Source organism: Ctenopharyngodon idella, chromosome 20 (assembly GCF_019924925.1).
Source record: "Ctenopharyngodon idella isolate HZGC_01 chromosome 20, HZGC01, whole genome shotgun sequence".
NCBI classification, from domain to species: domain Eukaryota; kingdom Metazoa; phylum Chordata; class Actinopteri; order Cypriniformes; family Xenocyprididae; genus Ctenopharyngodon; species Ctenopharyngodon idella.
In genome coordinates this window covers 25,551,427-25,576,244 of record NC_067239.1, presented here as the reverse complement: position 1 = coordinate 25,576,244, position 24,818 = coordinate 25,551,427, and the positions used below count along the sequence as shown (strand labels likewise).

Genomic DNA, 24,818 nt, shown 5'->3' with positions numbered 1-24,818 from the left:
TATTATCTGGTGTATTTAATGTATTAAAGAGGATGTTTTGAGCATGTGAATGTGAATTTTAAAATAAGATATTTGCTCTCTATATTTTCTCTAATTGCAGACCGTAAAGATGTCAAGTGAATAAGCTAAGTATATGACACCATGCCATTAATATTATATAATTAAAAATAATTAATATTAATAACTATTAATCTTCAATATATATAATGTCAAACCAAAAATTATTCAGACATTTTTTATATATTTTTACTAGTGGGTGCCGGACACTATAGTTAATTTGTGTATGTAAGGATACCAAAATAAAGTAAACTGTGACATACCCAAAAATTCTTCATACAGTGGACTACCAGTAAAACTGATAAAAATTTGGAACCAAAAATTATTCAGACACTTTGACCTGACCATGTTTTGCTTAAGTGTTATCTGACATAATTAAGATTTTTTTTTTTTCTGACACAGTTTAACTCTGAAATCTTGTCATATTTTATTACCATTTTTTAAACTATAGTGAATAAACTGAATTAATGAATGAAATGTTCAAGGTGTCTGAATAAATTTTGGTTTGACTGTATATATTTACCATGTAAATCCTATGGTATTACCTATGTATAGTAGCATAGTAGTACTACCATAGTAATACTATGGTAATACAATACTATGGTACAATTTCCCCATTATGTTTTACCTTGTTGACACTACAACATTAAAATATTTTAAATTATGAGATGTTAACTCTGAAAAGACAACAAATGGGTCTTTACCAGAGAAATGCTGCCATCTGGTGTGACTGCGAGATCATTTTAAGCTGCAACTTGCTCTAAATTCAGTCACTCGTTTTTTTTGGGTTTTTTTTTTTTTTTACAAATTACGTGCGTTTTACGTGCAAATTAAAGAATTTTAAAAATATTTTCTGCTCTAGTTTTCATTTTAGAAAACCGTATAGAATAAAAAAGGAAAAACAGCATATTAATGTAATCAATCATAAATAAATCTGCGAGATTGCGTCATCCTCACCCGACCAATCACAGCATTGCGTTTTTCACGCAGTCCAAACACGGAAGTAAACAACTGGTATACAGATGTTTTGCGCTAAATTTGAGTTTACCTGGCAAATGCATTAAATTCTTAGCGTACTGTTGTATTGGTTGTTGGGAATTTATCAAGCTTTCGCCGTTGTTGACAAGAGTTTGACGTTTTACCACGAACAAAATAGGTTATTACACGTGATTGCATTTTTGAAGGACTTTAGAGTAAATAGTGCAATGACCTAGGCGTTATTTCTGTATACACCGAGTTATTAGAGAGTATGAAGTCGTTTAAATCTCCAGGACGTCATGGATATGCGGTGGAGATTTCACCCTTTCTCGCTTCTACGGTCGCATGTGCTTCCTCTCAGTATTATGGAATAGCAGGTAATAGTAGTAGTTTGCATGAACATGCATCTAATGATATTGACATAAATGCCAATGAAAACCAATTTCGTGTCATTTAGGATGTGGGACACTTCTTGTGCTGGAGCAGAGAGAGGCAGATGTTTCACTTGTGAGGAGGTAATTTGCTGTCTTTCAGTTTAATTCAATTCACTTTCATTAAATAGAGCATCTACAAATATGTCTGGATCATAGTGATCACCAAAACCACCAGAAACAAACAACAGACCATTATTTTATTTAAAAAAAAAAAAAATTGTATGTTTTTTTTTTTTTTTTTGTATACAGTAATGAAAATCATCATACAAATATAACTATGATATACAATTAAAACTGTTTTACAAATGCACTTTTGTTTTTTTGCATTAAGTAATTAGAATATAGAGGAAGTTTTCGTAATTGTCGTGAAAATAATGTTCTAACAAAATCCTATTGGACCTGAAAATAGGTTCCTTTTTCTTTATGCAAAATATAATGTATTATTATCATAATTATTATTAGTTGTCATTATTTAGAAAATTTCTAGAATAATTTTTTTGCAGATAACACTTTGGTTTTGTATTTTATTTTGGACGCATTGACATTCATACATTTTTGAGGCCGCTGTAAATCCGTGTCATCTTACAGTGATATGAAGAGGAGTCAGTGATGTGTTCAATCGTTAAGTATCTTTTTGTCTCATGGGCAGTTTTGACTGGAATGATGGCCTCTTCGATGTGACGTGGAGCGAGAGCAATGAACATGTGCTGGTGACGGGAGGAGGTGATGGATCTTTGCAGATCTGGGACACAGCCAACCCACAAGGTCTTCTGCAGGTGCTGAAAGGGCACACACAAGAGGTCAGTTAACACTTTTAACTTCCAAAACAGCATGTTAAAGCTTCCCGCACTTCATAACCTCTAGATTGTAAAACGTCTGGCCTTACAGGTGTATTCAGTAGACTGGAGTCAGACACGGGGAGAGAACCTGGTGGTATCAGGATCTTGGGACCACACGGCCAAAGTGGTAAGTGGAGTTTGTTTTAGAGGGTGAATATATGCAGGCATTTTTTTAAAGGGGTCATGAAATAAATAAAATTTTCCTTGATATTTTGACATATAAGAGGTTATTGTATAAAAATATTTGACTGTCGCTCAAACATGTATGGCGAACATTGGATGTATTCAAAACAATTCCACATGTGTAATGGTGGGGACGTTGAAAATTATTTTATTATGCAAACCTGTTACATAATCTTAGCAGTGGGCGTTTACTTCCAAGTCTTGAATGCGGCATGCCCATCAAAATAGAGAGGGTCAAAACAGGATAGAAAAAATGTTTATGTAAAAATATTTCTAATATTATAAAAAATTATGTTTACTGTTAAAATGAATTGAATTTCATGGTTGTCCTGTTTTTCACACAGTGGGATCCGGAGAGATGTCAGTTAGTGACCTCCCTGCAGGGTCATGAGGGTGTCATATACAGCACCATCTGGTCTCCTCATATCTCAGCATGCTTTGCTTCAGCCTCAGGTAGGATAATGTATCTGTCCTCCCATGAAGCTTGGAAGGATTGTTGATTTCCTTTGGAAATCCAGACCAGAAATACTATATAATCTAGGGGTGATCAGACATGCATATGCATTAAGTTTATGGAGCATGTGGAAGAGCAACACTAAAGTGAATTGAAGTGCTTTTGGAAATATGCTGTGTATTATACTATCAATACAAGTTGCTAGTTCTTTTTGCTAATTATTTTGAGGGATGGCAATTATGATGAGAAGAAGAGGTATGGGAAATATTGTTATTTTAGTATCACTGAGATACAATTATAGTTTTTATTAATAGTTTGATTTTTTATATATATATTGTCTGTTTTCATTTTGATTTTAGATAAAGTTTTCATGATTTGGTTGTGTTTTTGTCATTTTTATTAGTTTATTTTTTAAAAATGTGTCTGTATAGCTTTTGTTAATTTCTACTTCAGTTTTAGTTTGTTATTTTAATACATCAAATTAAAGTACATCAAGTTACTACCTGAAATAAGTTTTAGCAGTTAACAATTATTTTATTTCAAGTGTTTTATTTATTTTTAGTGATTATAACCCTAATACCTATAATAACCCTGTCGTAAAATGGTGTGACATACCTCAACACAAACTGTTAGTAAATTGCTTGTTTGTATATATGCCATGTTTTGATTTTGCAAATTATACACTAGAGAGCAACTTATAAGTTACAATAAATATGGAAATACAGCTTGTGTTGAGACATGTAGTGGCATTTCACAAATTTATTAACCTCAATATAATTAGCAGAAAAAAAAGAGGTGCAGACTGAGGTTGTGTTTTATTTTAATTAGGTCTAGTAGCCAAATCATTCACCTCAACAGTACCAGCATTCACCCCATGAGGTCAGCAGTGAGCTTTCATCATCCTCTTCAGCTCACTGATGCTCTTTAATTATATATATATATATATATATATATATATATATATATATATATATATTTAGTTTTGATTAGGAATTTTAATTTAATGTATTAATTTAATACAATTAACTAACGAAAACAGCACAAATGTAAACGTAGTTAACGGGATAGTTCACCCAAAAATAAAAATTCTATCATCATTTACTCACCCTCAAGTTGTTGTAAACCTGAATGAAGTTCTTTCTTCTACTGTTTGTTTATGAACATTATTCAAAATATATTCCTTTCTGTTTAACAGAAGAAAGAAATTCATGCAGGTTTAGTACAACTTGAGGATGAGTAAATGACAGCATTTTCATTTTTGGGTTAACTGACCCTGTAACCATGCCCCCTAACATGTATCTAAATTCCCTTCTCAACAAAGATTAATCTGAATTAGCAATCTGTTTTTTGATGTAGAATTAAAAAAAATAATAGACTGAATAGCCCTTGTTTTGATTACATTTTTGTGCTGGGAAAATTTACAAAAGTACATTCATGATAGAAATATCTGCATAATCATGATTGCATAATATTGGATGTTTGCTCTTTTAGCTTGTACTCTTGAGTCTGCACAGTGACCTATGTGTACTTGTGTAAGAAAGACTCACAAGGGTCTCACGAGCACACATCTTTTTCAGGAGTAGCAGGGATTGGTGACCACATCACAGCTCTAAACTAGCAGGCTTTGCCATCAGATCCCAGAGTTCATCAGCTCCAAACGGCTCTGTTGTGATCTTATCAGCAGCACATTGGGCCTGCAGCACCCACTTGCTGCTGATGTGCTCTCAGAGTCTCAGTGTCTAACACGAATAGTTCACCCAGAAATGAAAATTGTGCCGTCATTTACTCATCCTCACGTCATTGCAAACACTAATTACTTTATTCTGTGGCACACCAAAGGGGATATGCATCCCTTTATACCACATTTTATGCATGAACGGTGACAAAGAGTCAAGCATCCTTTATAGTGCATCAGACATTAAAGACTAGCCCTGAATGCACATACACACATGAAGCCCATTTATGGTTCCTTGAGAGACCATATGCATAAAACCTCATTCATGCTGGTTTATATTGAGTTGAACCCTCCTCAGGAGCTGTAGTAAGAATAACACGCTCATGTGCTGATGGAGGACCCTTTTCTTTTGCTATTAAATGTTGACACCACGTGTGTAATGAGATGTGTCTGAAAATCAATACTAAATCCCAGTACCGTGGCAAATACTGAATGTGATCATGGGACAAGCGGTTTCCATGAAATGCCGCCTCAGCAAAGATGTTTAAGTTATATATATGCTGGCTTTTCTCATCACAGAAACCACTTATAGAAGCATATAACATAAAGCCAGCATCAGGTTTTCACTTTCCATATGTGGCAACTTTCAAGCTGTTTTTCAGGACTGGTTGTGACTTTGTAACTTTCTGCAAGCCTGATGTTTATACATGAACTCTTTCATTCCTTATTAATGTATCTTTAATATGCAAATGCCAAATTGCAGTTTTGTGAGAAAATATTTCATGAGTCTGACCAGTCTTTGCATGGACAATGACGTCAGTGCTTCCACATGACTCCAAATAATTAAACCAAACCAGCATAGCTTGCAGGTCTTTGGTGAGACATAAAATACACAGTATTTGCTAGTTCATGCTGTGTAATATAATGTTGGCATATTTCATTGTATGAAATACAATGAAATCATCGCATACATACAGTCAAATCAAAAATTATTCAGTCAATTAATACTTTTATTCAGCAAGGACATATTGATCAAAAGTGATAGTTAAGGCATAAATAATGTTACAAAAAAAAATCTATTTAAAAAAAAAATGCTGTTCTTTTGAACTTTTTTTATTCATCAAAGAATCCTGAAAAAAATGTATCATGATTTCCCACATATTAAGCAGCACAGTTGTTTCAACATTGATAATAATAAGAGATGTTTCTTGAGCACCAAATCAGCATATTAGAATGATTTCTGAAGGATCATGTGACACTGAAGACTGTAGTAATGATGCTGAAAATCACAGGAATAAATTACATTTTAAAATATATTAAAATAGAAAACAGTTATTTTAAATTGTAATAATATGTACATGTGAATGTATACATATTGCTTATATCGTATCATATGTATATGTAGTAGTCTAAATCATCAGATAATGTAATGAACAGGGCCTACAAGTGCCTCTGTGCTTTGAAGAGACAATTTCAGCACCACCCTTATCAGAGATTTCACCTCCTCCCGCTCAATGCAGTGATAGCAGGAGCCCTGGCTTCTCTGACGAGGATGCCAGTGAGATCATTAATGCAAAACGCTTACATGCCAACAATCTCAGTAAGAGATCTGTTCCGCTATAATTAAAATAGAAGTGCCTAAAGCAGACCACATATCAAAGTTGTTGTTAAACTTGAGTTTTATTGAAATATTGACGTAATTAATCTTCCTCAAAACCTTGAATTTTTTTTTTTACTTCCATCTACAAGCTGCCTCCTACATATTGAGGCCTCATTTTCTGACATTCTCATCAGCTTTTGGAGCTGGAGTGGTGGTGCCTTTGTAATTTAAAGATCTTAGCTGAGGATTTGAATAAGATTATCATAATTTTATATATAATGGTGGCTTTTCATATTTTAAGATCAAAGTCTGCATCTGCGACAAGGGTAAAATCATAAAATCAATACATAAAAAGCATTTGAAAAATATTTTTAAAAATAAATGATGTAGGCAATAGGCACAGCAAAGATTAGTAATACTGTCAAATTACAAAAATAAAAAAAACTGAAATAATAAAAAATAATCATATCTATACGACCCATAGTTTAGATTCTCTGACACTTTTACAAAACCACTACTCTGTTTAAATCTTCCTAGAGTACATTAAAGTGTTTATGTGATAGGCTTAATTTATTGTGACTGTGCAGCTCAGGCAGGAACTCCCTGCGGGTCGCACTTCAGAGTGGCTTTTATTTATTCCATCAGTTGCAGATCACCAAATCAATAAGGGTTACAATAGTCATTGGCATAAGCCTCCTGAGATGTAATTAACTAGAGTAGGGCTATTCATTTAAATGGCAATCTATTGGCTCATCAATAAACGCAATGTATTTTGATGACGTCTTAAGGATTGAGACATATTTTTTGGACATATTTACTCCAGACTTGGTTTGTATACAGAGAGAACAGCTAGTGTGTTGCTATTTAAGGTATCATTCATGTTTGTGCCGGAAAAGATGAGATGGATACCAAAGTTTAATACCTTGCGTGTTTGTTCACAATAGTAATAGAGATGCTTGGCTTAGCACACTTTTAAATGGTCTTAAAGTCACTTTGAAATCCAAATTGTAATCTTTAATCAAAATAACTTCCCCTCCCTCTTGCAGTGACATCTTTTCTCTTCTCTGATGACGTGTTTACTGGCTACCTGTCACTCATATGACATCACAGCATTAGCTAACCACAACCATCCAATCAATTCCCTATGGACAAAATCAAGTCCCGCCCTACATTTTTTCTTGTTCAAGAAGCCGTTCACTCGGATATATATCACCATATGGAAGAAATGACTATCACAACTTTGGTTTCATCCCAACTTTAAAGATAAAATATTAACTATTAATGTCTGTGTCTGTGAGCATTCCATATATGCATTAATATGGTTAGTATGTGTTTATGATGCTTACTTAATGTTTTAAGTTTCTGCATGATATATAGTTATTTATGATTTTTAGGAACATCCTAAATTATTCAAAGTGGAACGTGTGGTTTATAGGGATCATATGCAAATTTTCCACCAGTCTGTTAGTTCTACATTTATACTTAATCAGCTTTTAAATTCTTATGCACCATATAGAGAATCCCCTGGTGAATGAGTCTTGAGTCTTTTGCTGTGGTTTGTAGATACTGCTAACATTGCGCCTTTTAGTGACTTGTAAAAAGTGAGTGGTTGGACCATTTACTGCTTACTTCAGAATAGAAATGCTGTGCTTTAAGAAGAAGGTCAGATAAAAGGCATCAAAAAAAAAAAAATACGATGAGAAATTCCCTGTAGAAATCGGTGGCCCGTGCAGCGTACAGAGGACTGGCCAGTGACGGTTCCCTCAGCGCCTTGCCCTGGGTCCATTCATGCTGAGTGCAAGTGGCCCTTGAAATGAATGTCATGGTTCAGAGGATTCTGCTGAGATTGCAAACCGGAAATTTATATGAGAAATTTTGTGGCTTTTTAGAAGATTTAAAGGTCTGATGCTTGACAACTGATGCTCATCTCTGTTGCTATAGGGGACGGGACACTGCGAGTTTGGGATGTGAAAGCGGGATCCTGCAGGCTGGCCATTCCTGCACACAGGGCTGAAGCCCTCAGCTGTGATTGGTGCAAATACGACCAGGTGATTATTTCCTCTATTCGGTTCATTCACTGTCTGAGGGCACAAATGGGATTTGAGTTCCATAACACAGTTTATGATACTATATGTGTTCCTGGACAGGTATATTTGCAGCAATAGCCAACACTGTATGGGTCAAAATTATCAATTTTTCTTTTATGCCAAAAATCATTAGGATAGTAAGTTTGTGAGTGGATATGAATTGCCAAGGACTTCATTTGGACAAATTTATAGCCGATTTTCTCAATATTTTGATTTTTTTTTTTTTGCACCCTCAGATTCCAAAAGTCAAATAGCCGTATCTCGGCCAACAATTGTTTTATCCTAACAAACCATACGTCAATGGAAAGCTTATTTATTCAGCTTTCAGATGATGTATAAATTTCAAAATTTCAAAAAATTGATCCTTATGACTGGTTTTGTGGTCCAAGGTCATATATATTTTAATATAATTGTAGCAAACTGTTTCAGAGAACTTAAGGAAAATAGATATAATGTGATGTTAATATTTAGGCATCTGTTTAGGAATTAGATATGTTCAAAATGGTGTACTGCTATACTATTTCTTCAATTTTCAGAATATGCAGTATATTACTGCACACAGTATGTTCTGTATTCAGATTTGTTTTTTGAAGAAATTATCCTACAAATGGCACATTAAACAATATTAGGATTATTTTTAAGTATTAAAATAATTTAAAGTATTAACATAAACTTTTTAGTTTTTGAAAGAAGTCTCTTATGCTCACCATGGCAGCATTTATTTTAAAAACTGTAATATTGTGAAATATTACTAGAATTTATAAACCTTTTTCTATTTTAATATATTTTAACATTTAATTTATTCCTGTGATGATGTAGCACTTCAGTGTCACATGATCCTTCAGAAATCATTTCTAAATGCTTATTTGGTGCTTTGGAAACATTTCTTATTATTTTTAATTGTTGAAAACTGTCTAATATTTTTGTGGAAACATTTTTTCAGGATTATTTAATGAATAGAAAGCTCAAAGGAACAGCATTTATTTGAAACACAAGTTTTTTGTAACATTATAAATGTCTTTAATATCACTTTTGATTAATTTAATGTTCCCTTGCTGTAATAAATTAATAGGTATACATTTCTTTAAAAAAAATCTTAGTGACTCCAAACTTGAGTATTTTAAGCATTTTGATGGAAATTAGATTAAAAAACTTCAAAAGCACTTTGTCTTTCCGAGATCATAACTGGATACCACTCACTAAATTAAGCATGTAATGTAGTGGAGTTATGTGACCAACAATGTAGCATACTGTGTACTGCACATACTATTTGTGTAAATTAAGTAGTATTTAATTCCATTGTCTTTCAATTATGTAAGATGATCTGAAATGATAGAATTGTGGACAAAACATTTAACTCTGTTATTCCTCTCATTTCTCTTCTGTTCTCAGAATGTTCTGGTCACTGGATCCGTGGACTGCAGTCTCCGAGTGTGGGACTTAAGGAACATCCGAAATCCTGTAGCTCAAATGATGGGCCATTCTTACGCCATCCGCAGAGTAAAGGTATTTTTAGTTTGATGGCCTCAATTTCTTCCAGAAGAGTGTCTTGAATGTGGTTTCAAGGACCATGCAAACATTGTTTGTATAAAGGGGGCCATAGAGTAAAATCACATAACAGTTTGAAATACTCAGCTGGATGAAGGGTGAAGGGTGAAGACACTTACAACATCTGCGTTCAGTGTTACATTAGTTTGGTCATTGCTTTGACGTAAATTAACTTAATAAGTCTGTTGAACATTAATGAGGCTTGCGGCAGCTTCTGTCTGTGTGAAACTCGAAGCGTATTTCTGTATTGTATGTGACAGCTATGGATTTCCGTATATAAACAGATTATCTTTAGGAATCTGTGTAATTGAGTTGGAGAAAATGCGAGCGCTTCAGTGTCCAAACAGTCAGCAGTTACGTTGATTCAAGAGTTCAGTGCACTTTGCACCTGACCAGTCTGCTGCCAAACCTGTGAACAAAACATACACAAATAGTCCTTCCATCTGATTTTATTCCACATGAGGAACTTTGTATCTCCAAATAGAGCTGTGGGAATAAAGCCCACTTCAGCTGGGTCAGGGTGAAATCACAAGTTGTTTCAAGTTAATGGTTTTGCTCTCAGCTTTCAGATAATATAGAAATGTGTGAAATAAGGTGCTAGGAACACAGAGTATTATTATTGCACTGGGAATACAGGAGAGCTGTGAAGCATGAGATTGTGTGTTCCTGAATGTAATGATAGCAAATAGCTTTGAAATGAACACTGTTTATTCTTTTTATATGATTATTATGTCATCTTATACTGTATCAGTGATGAAGAGGTTCATTCATTGTCCTTCGCATTTACTGTTCTGCAGATGATCAAAAACTCCTCCTGTAGGGTCATGACAATATTTTTGATGAACCTCTCCAGCTAAGATAATTAAAAATACTCAGGCAGAAGGAGAGTTAATCAATAGAAATGTTTAGATCTCAAAGATCTCGTTTTTGAGTTTTGCACTGTTCTTCTGAAAAAACCTCCAGGTTCCTCCTGAGAGGTGCGTCTCAATCAGCTCCCTAGCTTCCTACTAGGTCGTGAATCAGTATATCGTGTACACAAATTCGGGCACAGGTAAGGACAGTAAGGACCCTGGCTCACTACACATTGGGACACCGATGACTCTGTTTCCGGCGACATGACAATGTCCGCATTGTACAACATCACTACTGGTATTTATGAATGACAGCAGAACTGATGTCTTTCTGACATTATTTGTTTATGTTATTTAAAGTACAGTGTTTCCCACAGGATTTTTGTGTAACTGTCCCCCCATCCACCACCCCCCTCCCGAAGGAAATTTTGTATATTTTAAAGTTAAATTATTACATTACACTACATAATAATAATAATAATAGTTATAATATTATTCCTATGACAGTAATAGCCATATATTGTAAAACAAATGCACTGAAAAATAAATGAAGAATTAATTCGTTTTGTCCCAATTTCTATACTTAAAAGAGATGAACACGTGAGCTTTTATTTTGATGGAAACTGCAGTCGAGCTTTTATTTTGGCGGAAAACAAGTTTACAAACCAAATGTGTCATTATAAATCTAGTAAAAAGCTGTAATCGTCAACTATGCAAATGTGAAAATAAATAAATAAATAAATAGAAATAGAAAACAGATAAAATAGATAGAACACAAATAGATTTTAGTGCTTCCCATTCATTAACTAGACTGTGGCGGCCCAAAAATATATTTAAACTTCTCATTATAACATAAAAAGTCTTTAATGTTGTGTATGGGAAACACTGAAGTACATTATGATAAATACTTTGCTTAATATATATACCTGCAACATAAATGTTAGCTAGATAATGTTCATCACTTGTCTAGCAATGTGTTTATGCTGAAATATAATTAAATAATGGTTTGTATTTTAAAAAACATCTACCGCGTGTCATTATGTGTAGTGAGTTGGCTCACGTGATTTATTTTTTGCGCTTAAGGACATCCGTTAAGGGAACATAGACTGCATCCCAATGTGCATACTATCCACCCTATCTGCCCTAAATAGTATTGAATATCACTAATGTCACATACACATTGAGACGCATGCATAGTAAGCATAGTGCGCGCCCTGGTTTTCACTGTGCATTGTGGGACTTTTTAGGGAGCGAACGTTTCACTGCACTGGTAGGATTTTGCGATTGTGACAGCCCTTAAAATGGCCGACTCCCTGATCAGTGCACTGACTACTGAACTAGGGAGCTTACTGAGACGCACCCTAAACAAGACAGAGCCTAAACATGACCATGACACTAACTGCATACTGTGAAAAATTGAACAAATAGTATAGCAGAATTTTGAACACATTCAGAGTGTTTTTTGCTGTTTATACTATCTATCAAATGATGAAAGGATTTGGGCCACATTCAGCTTTGGTGTAAATCTAGCCTATATACAAAGTCAAATTTAATGCAGTGTTCATTGATAAAGATATCAGCATGTACATCAATTGATTATGGTTTTGTACAGCAGCTACTGTATATTAATTCCTCTTTCATTTGTTTGTCATTTCTAGTTCTGCCCATTTTACAAGACCATCCTCGGGTCCTGCTCATATGATTTCACAGTCAGGTAAAGCCAAATGTTTGACCACAGATGCATCTGTTCTGTTCTTCTGATTATCAACACAACAGCATGTTTGCATGTGTGCTATTTCTTATATACAGTTCTATAAACAAGGCAGTTAATACACAATTGTCCAAGCAAATTAGAGGACTGGAACTAACTGTTGTATGATGGGATAAATTAAATTTTGCCATGATGAGTCAATTTTGTGATATATTATTGTTCTCTCTCTTTCCTGTGGGAGTTTCCTTCCTTCACAAAGTAATTATATCTGCTTACAATCTTACACTGAGCACTTCCATCAAAAATACAGTAAGGCTTCTAAAGAACCTTTCCCTGAACTATCCAAATCTACTCATCCATGTTGAGGTGATCTTTCCTAGTGCCATTTGGATGAATGGCAAAGTCTGCAGAAGAACTGATGCCTTTGCCATCAAGCGGGGTTGTAAAAGCCATTGATCTCATTTCAGGGTAGACTGTTTTATTCCCTTTTGCAGTGGGCTCATTCTGTTAGTGCATGGTTGTGTTTTTATTGAGCGTGGAGATCATTTTTGCATAGGGAGAATGATCTTTAATAGGGCCGTCAAGGACGTATCAGTAGTAATCACTGTAGTAAAGCAAAAGCCAATTTTGGCTTTATTATTTCCAAGCTTGCTGGCTGCCTAGTTGCTGTAATTGGATAAAGGAACCACAAATTAGTTTTATACAAATATACCCTCAGAGTCTTAATAACCATTAATTGTGATTAAGTCTGATAGATATGTTTTGGTCTTTGAAGATCATACTAATTATACTATAGTTAACAGAAGTCTGACATTGTATTTCTGAATTGGCACACCTTTATGCTACTGCCAGACATCTAGTAATGTTCCAAGTGCAGTGAAGCTCTCCCACATAATTTGTATGGTTTAGATAAAACTTTGTATAGAAAAATTGAGTGCTTTAACAAAAAGAAGCTACACATTTCTGTTTTTTATACTAAGGGACAGCATGTGACTGTGGTAATTGACAGCATGATTGTCAATACAGCTTAACTTGAACCTGGAACATTACATTCCTTAGTTAGTCTGTTCTGTTGTGAGAGCCCCATAATTGATAGAGGGATGGATGGTCATTGTCTTTACAAAGTGACAACTGATCTTTGCCTTGGCTGTTGGAGAAAGATTACAGAGAGTACTTTATCTGTGTTGACAAGCATTTAAAATGAGAATTGACTTGCACATTGAGCAGTGGTCTTATTAGAGGTGAGTTTGATTTTCCTTCCAGTGATGCTAGTCAGCTTATTGTTTAAACATTGTTTATCTAAGCCTGGAGGCTAAATGTGCCGGACAATCAGTAAATAAACACTGCGAATTTGTGTAGTACAATAATCTAAACCTTTTTATACAACCCAGATCCCTATAAAAACAAGAAAAAGAAACATGTATTAAATTATTCATGCATCCAAAAAGCTAATATAATGGTAATGAATCTATGTATGTGGTGGGGAGAGTCTGAGACCACTAGTAAAAATGCTATATTTGTTTTTAATTTGAAAAGTTTAATGCTAAAATTCAATTAGCATATATATATATATATATATATATATATATACGCTTACCAGCCACTTTGTAGTACCGGGTTGGACACGCTTTTGCCTTTAGAACTGCCTTAATTCTTCGTGGCATAGATTCAACAAGGTGCTGGAAACATTCCTCAAAGATTTTGGTCCAATTTTTATACAATTTATATATTTGTTGTAAAAATTGAATGACATCTCATTTTCAACCTGCAATACATTATTTATGATAAGATTTTCTATAAAATCGCAGTCGGTGTGAACGGCCCTATACGAATTGCACAAGGAGCTATATTACTGTACCTTAGTAACTTTAGAAAATCCATTTGATATTTGTTCAACTTTTAGTTTGTTGTCATTCTCTCAGTTCATTTAGCATAAATTATAGCTAATTTGCTTTAGAACAGGTATTTGTGGTTTTGCTTTCATAGAAATCAATTCTATTGATCACAGGAAATTTGCTATTTGAATAGGACAGGCGCTCGTACTTGACCAAGGTGTCATTTAATTAGTTTTACATTCAAAACTAATTAAATAGCCATTTGAGTAAACTGTGCTAATGCTGATGTAATTACCAGAAATTATTTCCGCAGGATCAACGTGAATCTTTTTTTGTTCCCTTGCAGTAAAGAGAAAAGGGTGTTTATTTAAATACAAAGCCTTTTTGAAGGGTTTGTGTTCAAAAGAACATGTGAGCCACCTGTTGCCACACACACACACACTTAGCTGTTTACTTAACCCAGTCTACGCAGTCACTCTTTTAGATCTGTCAGGTCTCGTTTACAGGAGATAAGGTGTCCTCTTTCATTCATAACAGCTGGCTTTTCTGAGTTGCTATGACGGCACTTACTAATATGGGGTGCTGTACAGAAATTGTCTTTCTTTGTGTTATTTAACAACTAATTAAGCTGGGATATTGATTTCGCTGTATTGTTCTCTGCTTTCACTCAGATGCGCTTCTTTTTTCTTTCTTTCTTTCAATGATGACAGTTTGTTTAGATTGATGCATTGCTTTAAATGAAGTGTGACAGAAATCAGTGTTCTGAATCTGAATATCAAAATACACGCCTTCACAAAATGTGAACTGCACATATCAGGTGCAGTCTGGTGTTGACAGTGAATTTCTCTCAGTATGTGCAATCTCAAAAAACATTTAATTTAGTTGCATTTGATTTTGTTGTCTTAATTGCAGAGCTGCACGATTCTGGATAAATTGAGGATCGTGATTTTTTTTGTTTAAAAAAGAAAAACTAAAATAGAGAAAACAAAACAAAATAACTTGAATTACCAGAGAATTGAATCATCAGAGATTGTGACAAAATATTAATTGCTGCAGTCTATATAAAAATATTTCATTCATTTGAATTTTTTTTTTTTAATCGGTTTGAATGAATGATTCAGTGACTCACTTGTTTCATTACTGGATGAATCAGCATTTTTAAACAAATCTCTTGAATGAATGATTCAATGACAAATACTTTTTTAACACCTATTGCCACCTACTGGTGTAACGATGTAATCGATACAATCTTTATTTCAAGCATCAAGTTACTTTCAAAAGGTGATTTACTCTACACTGATCGCCACCATAGACATCAGTGTTTATATTCGAACTATAAACTTTTACCCCAGTACTTCTGTGATAATTTGAATTATTGTAACACACAAATAATCATACTGTGTGTTTGAAAAGTCTGTTTGTGAAGCTATTTCATTCCTGACAACTTAAGGCTGCACCAGCACAGATTTGGATGTTCGGTGATCATATTCTCAAAGGCTTAATAGACATCTAGCTGAATTGCTTAGGAATAAGATTGTATAGGTAGTGTTGGGAAAGTTACTTTTAAAAGTAATGCATTACAATATTGCGTTACTCCCTAAAAAAGTAACTAATTGCGTTAGTTACTTTTTATGGAAAGTAATGCATTACGTTACTTTTGCGTCACTTTTTCTCATCTGGGCTGGGCTGTTTGTTTCTCAACAAAAAAGTTCTATTTTTGGCAAATGTAAAGGCCCTTTGACACCAAAAGTGAAATGAGTAAGCCTCAGACTGAAGGAAATGCAAATTCACGCCTGTACAGTAGAGGGCGCAGTTCAAACAAACAAACCTTTCAGATGTGCTGCCATTCTGGATTACAGAAGAATAGGATGCAGGAGAAGTAAATGAGTAAATGTAGTCTAGAACTAGTCTACAATAACCATCATGTTTACATAGCACACACAACGCCTCTTCACTTACTCCCAATTTCTCTCAACATGGGGACAAGAGAGATGTCATTCAATAAGTTGGAAAACAAAGTAACTTGCATTAATTATTTGAAAAAGTATCTCAGATATTTTTTTGTAAATTTAAAAATGAAATGCGTTACTTTACTCGTTACTTGAAAAAAGTAATCTGATTACGTAAATCGCGTCACGTTACTTGTAATGTGTTACCCCCATCGAGATTAAATCGAGATTGCAATCTTTTAATGATTAATGGTGTAGCTCTATGTAGTTTTATTTAATTTGAATTTGGTCATCTGCATTTCTCTGCACTGATTGTGGGTGAAAATCATGCAAGCCTAGTCATTTAAGTTACATTGTGGCTTTGTGGAAGAGTGAAGTTTTGGCACTTTTAGTGCCCTCTGAACCTTTAACACGCATGATGCCACACTGGTGATTTATATCAGCATCTCTGTCTAAAGATGTCCACACCCTGAGCAGCTTTCATCCCACTGTGCTTTTAAATAATATCCTTCACTTTTGCTCTGTGGCAATGTTAGTATTAATGCCTGCCTAATGTTTTCCTTTAGACAGGGAGGTTTTTTCAGAGAGGTGATTTAATTACATTTGCTGAATGGATCAGTCGGGGCCTGGTGAGCCAGGGCTGCGTCAGGGCTTTGAGCCTCTGCCCCGTCAGAAAAGACAAACGGCCATTCAATTAGCATGATTGCCTTTTGCTGCTCTGCGTCCACAGATTCTGGGACTACTCCAAGAGCCAGCCGCTGCTGGAGACACTGGAGCACCACTCAGAGTTTGTGTGTGGCCTGGATTTCAACCTGCACATCCCGAACCAGGTAAACTCATCAAAACACACTACTGTGGGCAACACTTATTGACTTCAGTAAGCTGAACTTGAAGATCTGAAAATGTGGCCTAGTGTTCAGTGCATGTGTGCATATACTGTAGGCAACATGGGTTCAAATCCAGTTTAGCTCCCATTTCCTTTCCACCTAATCCTGACATATCCTCCCAATGCTCTCCTTTCAATAAGTGGCAAAAATGAAATTAATATTAGGACAAAGAAGACTCCAAGCAACCTTGGACTGTAAGCCTTAGTAGTCCAAATATGGCACATTGTAATTGTAGCAAAAAAAAAAAAAGGCGTTTTAAGTGATCAAAATTATTTCAAAACTTTGATTAAAGAATTTGTTTGTCATCACATGTATTACAATGATCTATTAAAATTTAAAATATATGTAAATATTGCTGATTATTAACAAATTTTGTTATATTGGTAGATATAAATGAAAGTGATATATAATTTGTCCTAGTGTTATTTTTATTTTATTTCATTTTATTTTATGTTTTTATGTTTTATTTCATTATTTTATTTTATTATTTTAACTTTTTTTTATCTATTTGAATCTCCAGTGAGTGTTTGTTCTAATCAGATTTTTTTTAGCCATTTTAGAGCAAATACATAAATATAATTTATATGTCAAATATTGCCAAAAGGCTAAACAATATTGAGATATTTTTATGCAATATCATACAGTCTTACTTTCTGTGATCTTTTGTGACAAAAAAAGTATGTTTAAGATATTAAACTAGAAGAGTTATCTTAAATTGTAATAATATTTTACAATATTACTGTTTTTCTGCATTTTTAGCCATTTCAGAGCAAATACATAAATATAAGTTATATATCAAATATTGCCAAAAGGCTGAATAATATTGAGATATTTTTAGGCTATATCATACAGTCTTACTTTCTGTGATCTTTGTTTTCCTTGTTTGTCTGTTTTTTTTTTTGTAAAAGCTGCAATTTAATGACATCTGTTCTGATGGACCAGTAATTGAGAAACTTAAATCAATATTTCCATGACTCCATCTGCAGCTATCACTTTCTATTAACCCTCACTGTACGGGCTTTTCTGTTAACCTCACTTCACCTGAGATGCCTGTCTGTTGTGGAAAACAATCATCGACGGAAAGGTGGCATGCTTTGTTCGTAGAGCGCATACATGGAATGGGTCACGTACAGTAACAGAGCACTCAGCTCATTGAGATGTGGGCCGCAGTCCTCAGGGGAGCTGGTCCTGTCTGACGCAGGCACTCACAGTGATGAATAAAAGTCAGAGCAGTCAATGAGCCATCCCTGAGCTGACACAAGACATCTGCAGCAAACCCCTCCTCAGCTCCACTGTGCCATTTTTCTAAGAATCCCTTGCAAACTATAAGCCACATCAGGCCTTCTTTGAAGCCTGTAAATATAAAGGTCTTCATTTCCATCTGATTACATGGAGCATGATGCACTTATTTCTCTTGACTGCATAAAATTAATTTCATTTTATGCAGTACTAGAACACGTTGGCCACAATTATTGGCACCCCTAGAATTTTTTTATGAGTAAAATATCTCTGAAGTATATTCCCATTCATATTTACATTTTTTTTAGCATTTTAGATCATGAACATGAAATTGTCCAGCCATGACTTCCTGTTCCACATGAGTATTAACATGAGGAACACAAAGGCCAAATTCCCTTAATCATTCAATACAATGAGTAAAACCAAAGAATATAGTTTTGATGTGCAGCAAAAAATTGTTGAGCTTCACAAAATAGAAAGTGGCTGTAAGAAAATAGCTAAAGCATTGAAAATCCCCATTTCCACCATCAGGACAATAATTAAGAAGTTCCAATCAACTAAAAATGTTACAAATCTGCCTGGAAGAGGACGTGTGTCTAAATTGTCCTAATGCGCAGTGAGGAGGAAAGTTTGAGTGGCCAAAGACTCTCCAAGGATCACAGCCGAAGAACTGCAGAGATTAGTTGAGTCTTGAGTCTCAGAAAGCCTAAAAAAAATTATCAAACAGCACCTACATCCCCATAAGTTGTTTGGGAGGGTTTCAAGAAAAATCCTCTGCTCTCATCCAGAAACAAACTCCAGCATATTCAGTTGTCAGACACGACTGGAACTTCAAACAGGACCGGCTTCTATGGTCAGATGAAACTAAAAAACAAGCTTTTTTGGCAGCAAACCCACCAGATGGGTTTGGTGCACACATGGATAAAAAGTACCCCATGTCCACGGTTAACTATACTGCTGGACCTTTAATGTTATGGGCCTATTTTTCTGCTGGAGGTCCTGGACATTTTGTTCAGAGACATGGTATCATGGATTCTATCAAATACCAACAGATAAAAAAATCAAAACCTGACAGCCTCTGCTAGAAATCCAATAATGGGCCGTGGTTGGATCTTCCATCAAGACAATGATCCAAAACAAACATCAAAACCAACACAAAAATGTGTCACTGAGCACAAAATGAAGCTTCTGCCATGGCCATCCCAGTCCCCTGACCTGAACCCTAAAGAAACCCTTTTATGAATTAAAGATCAAAAGGATAAACAATGCAGATTTATTTTTACAGTCATCTTTGATCATATTTACCAAGGGTGCCAATAGTTCTGACCACAACTGTATATATTTATTTGTAATCATAATTTATTTATAATTAAGTAAATAAATAAAAAGTAAATAAAAAAAAAATAGCAATAAGTTAAATGGAATTTTTTTTTTAAATAAAATGTAAATAAAGTTGACTTTATTCGATTGCATAATTTCTTTTTTTTTTTTTTATTTCTTTTTTTTTTTTTTATTTCTTTTTTTTTATAATCACAATCCACTTCTCGGGTTTGAGCTTCTGTTTCAAGGCCTAAAGATTCCTTCTTGCAGTCAAAGCTTCCTGATTTTTTTGGGGGGTGGGGAGGACTGAAGTTATTTACATTGTTTTCAGGGTTTAATGGATCCATTCAACTTTTTCAAGTCTTTGCCATTACCTTCACATCTCATTTTGGTAATGTAGAGTTTCCTGTCAATCAGAATGCAAATTTGGGAAGCTTTTAAGCTCACTTAGATGTCTTGCCCATTTCCGAGTATTTTGTGAGTCTCTTACAAGACGTGATGTGTATCTTATAGTAATAGAGCGCAACCAGAAAAATCACAAAAAATGGACCGCAGTGTGTCAGAGCCAAATTGCAGGATTGGAAAATTATGTATGTATGGATTCACTCTTATTGTTAGTTCCGCATGGGGCGTAAGTGCAGCTGTTGGCAGGCTGCAGGTGGTGTGGGTTGTTCCTGCAAAGCGAGGGCAAGAACTGTGAAGTGCTTTTTCTACCGCAGTCTCCCTGTTCTCTGCCAACCGTACACACAAACGCACGCACATACACACCTTGTGCTGCTCATACTCGCTGTCAAGTCCAATATTTAAACCCATAACTTGCCTTGAGCCATTGTTAAATACTCACGTATACACATTTTTAACACGACCAGTGTCATTTACTGGCTAAGTGGGCATGATCATAGGTCAATTTCGACTATTTCAAATAGCCGATATATCAGTCTTATCAGTAGTTATGCACATACTTGGACTTAAAAACACACATTCCCAATGGAAATTCACTTTCCTTCAACCTTACTTTATTCATATCAGTTTGATTGATCACCTCCGCTCAGATTTGCTCTCCGCACTGAACATCTGTACAGTTATTATGCCTTAACAAAGTGAAGCCTTCAAATGCAATAATTATACTGTAACCGGTTCTTGAGAAAAAGCCCAGCTCCACCTTCATCTACACACACAGCAGGTGATACATCATACCTTTGCACCATTTGACAAGGAGCTAGAATGTTTCTGCCAAAGAGGACTTGTATTTTGTGCTCAAATATTGTTCTTCAGATGAGAAGAGCGGAGCTCCGAATCACGTTCTTGCTCTCTTGCCTCCAGTTATATTGAACTTTGTGTTATCAGCTGACCACCCGTTCACTCCTCGCGCCTGCTCCGCCTAACTCTCTGCATCTGTTTTTTTTGTACCGTTGCCTGCTCTGTCTGGCACTCAGTCTCTGTTGTGCATTTTGCAGTCAAGTAATTAATGAAGGACTTTTCTCCCTCATTGGGTGAGTCACAGGCTTTCTCCTGGAGCGCTCTGGAGTAATGAGATACGGAGAAAAGGACTGCAATAAAGGGAGATTTGCTTTGCCATCCCTATATCACTTTCATATTGTCATATTGAACACACTGTGCCTTTGAAATTCTATTCCAGTTCTATTCCAGTCCAGTCTATTCTAGTCCATGAAATTAATATATATATATACAGGGCATGAAATTATGAAATTAACTTTTTTGATCACCAGCCACTGTGACTAGTGGTTTTCCAAAGTTACTAGCCACTCAACATTTTTCACTGGCCACAATTTTGACATCGATACCAAAGGTAAAAACTGCCATATAGATATTTTTAACATTATCTCATAATTTGGCAGCAGGTATATTAGGCTGCTGTCACTTTAAGATCTGACGCACGGATCCATTATACTGTTACACATGCGTTTTCTTTCTCAAATGTTTACGTTCACTACGTTCACAGTAAAACATAACTGACTGTGTTTACCTGAATACTCGCCGAGACCAGCATTTTGACATTATTTTGTGGTTATTTGACTGTTTAAGTGCGATAAGCAGTGAAAAATAACTCAATTTAGTACTAAGGCGACTTTATGTGGGCACAAAATCTGCGGGAATGAGTAAAATTGTGCGCAATACGCATAATCCCACGCCAAAATTCAAGCCCTGTAACAACAATATTCATCCAGAGCAAATGAAACGAGTGAGTGAGGGGAGGCGGGTTTGTGTGTCAACTCACTGTCAGAGAGATGAGAGGGCGAGAATGTGCAGCTGGTATTGTGTATCTATTCTCTGGAAAATGAGTATTGGAAGTGTTTCAGAAATTTCAGTATTGATATGTTAAAAAAAAAAAAACTTTTTTTACAACACTAAGTTGCACTTAGTTTATTATTTCAGATGCCTTTTTAAAAGACTACAATTGAAAAATGTATATATTATTATAAAATTCAACCTACCAAAGTGGCTAGTAGGAGTGACTTGCGTTACACGCCATGGCTGAAATCCATCCGCATTTGGCGGGTGTCAATGTCAGCTGCTCTTATTCAGTTTGTCTTGATATTTCTATTATGATTCTTAATAAGGAAAACATAACAGAGGTTCTTTGTTGAGTTGTACATGGTACAGTAGTAATTTATTGTGCAAAAGGAGAGGCTTTAAAAAGTCTTTGAAGCAGCATCAAAAGAAAAAACAATTCCAAGCAATTCATTGGCTGAATATCATTATTGTGCATTTCAATAAAGCAACATATGCATAGAAATCTCTTTGTTTTTTAATCTCAAGGGTGCTCTCTCAGCACTGCTAGAGGGATTTCTTTTCTCTCTCTCTCTCTCTGTGACTTGACCCGTCACCCACCATTTGTGCTTTGCATTTACCAATATGAATTTGGTAGATTTTTTAATGGAGTTTTCCTTTGTTCAATTTGGATATAAATAGTAAAATGCCAATACTTTTATGGCAAACTACTTTCTCCATCTCTCTTCCTATATTATAGTATAGCCTAATCAATCATGTTTTATCTCAGTTTATTGGACCAATAGAAATTGTTGTGACAGCATATGTATCCAATCAGTGGTGGATCTTTTAGCTTTGTCATTCTTTCCAATCAAGCCATAAAGTTTAAAAGGTTTTTTGGTGCCAAAAAGAAGTCATCATTTAGTCATGTTTTCCACACTTTGTTATTTGTTAAGCACTTTAATCTGAAAAAATAAAAAATGTAATTTCTCATGATATTACCCTTTTAAATTCATGGGTTTGTAACCAGTTGTGCAGTATAATTACCATTACCAGCATCCATTTGAAGTGTTTAAAGGGGTCATGTGATGCTTTTTAATGTTTTCCTTTAGTGTGTAATGCATCTGTTTGTGCATGTATTTGATATGCAAAGTTCCAAAGCTCGTAGTCTACTACAAAGCAATTTATTTTTTCTTATTTTATCCTGCCTAAAACACCTCGATCGATGTCCAGATATGACTTCCTCAATCGTCCACGTCCCAATGTGGCATAATGCCTGGCAAAACGCATACACAAAGAAAGAAGGCGAGGGTTCAGTGAATTGAGTTGTTGTCATGTCGCGAAGACGCTGTGTGTTCAGATGCGAAAGGAAAACAGCTTTTGCTTTCAGAGGTTAAGATTTATTAATAAAGCTCTTCCTGAGCAGTATGACCCAAAGTTTGCTTGTGCACAGCGCATTTTACAGGAGGACAGCTTCATAAACCTGGGACAGAGCAACGCAGGCGATATACAAAGACTACTTACCACTGTCAAACGTTCTGCTGTCAAACGACGTGCTTGCAAAGTTGGTTCTGATCAATCAGCTTGATTGTCCACGTTTTCAAAATCCGAATTGGGCTCGGACTGATACAGTAAAACTGATGACATTATTAACTGCGTGTTTAAAATTGCTTTAGAAGCCTTGGAGGGGCTTTGTAAAAATCAGCATGTTTCAGACAGACTGGGAATAGAGGAGCTGCAATAATGTACAGCATATAAAAAATGTGTTTTTGAACATTAAAGTAATTAACCTATTCTATTCTATTCTATTCTACCTATTCTAAAAATATCATCATATGACCCCCTTTACGATTGCCTGGCATGAAGCTTTTAATGTTCTTACAGTAGTTATCACATTTTTTTACATTACATGGATGCCATTTTAATTGTGTGACTGTGGCTTTTTTTTTTTTTTTTTTTTTTTTTTTTACAGGTTGTGGACTGCTCTTGGGATGAGACTGTAAAAGTCTTCACCCCTTCATGCCTGGCCGCCCAATAGGAGTTGATGCACCAGAGAAAGATGAGGCCGCAAGGCACGGGGGAGTCATGGCTCTGTTTCAATCACAGGTGCAGAGTTTGCCAAGATTTCACTGCGGTTTTCCTAATGACGCTATTAAAGGAGAACCCGTGGGACGCATCAGGAGCATTGCATCGGGAGTGCAGTACGGAGGACGGGGAATCTCACGCTGTCACTGAGTGTAAAAACCGCCTGCTTTCGGGAGTGTGATGTTATTATAGTGTTTATAATAAGTGTAAAATCAAACTAAGTGAGTTTACCTTAAACAGTGAGTGCCTTATTGTTGTCTAAAGCTCATTGGTAAATTATGTAGTAATTATTGTTGTTCGCTACTAGATTGTTTCCAGTTTGTTAAACTGATATTAATAAATCAATGCAATCTGTCATTATCAATTGAGTCAGATGATGAGCCTGGTTCATTTAAATCAAATTAATATTTTTAATATTGCCTCCAACACTGTGTTCAGTGTTTTTTTAAATTGTAGCAGACAAATTGATGACTATTATATCAAAGTACCTAGTGAATATTGTGTGTTTTATTTCACTTGGGGCAGAATATAGGAATAAAAATGCCAAGTATACAAACATTTAGAGGTGTATAACAGTAATATAGTGTTAAGAAAAAAGTACTGTAGCGGTAACATGGTACAGCGATGTTATCAAGTAATACTATGGTTCTTTGGTATATACTGTAGAATTGAGAACGAGTATCATATTCATGTAGCATTTTATCAAGTCTCAAGTCTAGTTTATTTATAGAGCCCTTTACAACTACAGACCAAAAAACATAAAATATCAAACATAATAAAATAAAAGCTCCAAATATCAACAGTTAAAAGCCATAGAAAACAAGTTTTCATTTGAGATTTAAATATTTCAATGA

General features: G+C 35.1%; 1 protein-coding gene across 1 annotated transcript; it reads left to right on the top strand.

Moving 5' to 3' along the window:
* The first annotated feature begins 1,018 nt into the window (after positions 1 to 1,018).
* On the top strand, positions 1,019 to 24,332 carry pex7 (peroxisomal biogenesis factor 7). Its single transcript, XM_051875381.1, has 10 exons — positions 1,019 to 1,412; positions 1,493 to 1,550; positions 2,119 to 2,269; positions 2,358 to 2,435; positions 2,836 to 2,944; positions 8,162 to 8,268; positions 9,700 to 9,813; positions 12,365 to 12,420; positions 16,932 to 17,031; positions 23,852 to 24,332. The coding sequence occupies exons 1-10, from the start codon at positions 1,307 to 1,309 to the stop codon at positions 23,915 to 23,917; spliced, it is 945 nt and encodes a 314-aa protein (XP_051731341.1). The 5' UTR covers positions 1,019 to 1,306; the 3' UTR covers positions 23,918 to 24,332.
* The last annotated feature ends 486 nt before the right edge of the window (positions 24,333 to 24,818 follow it).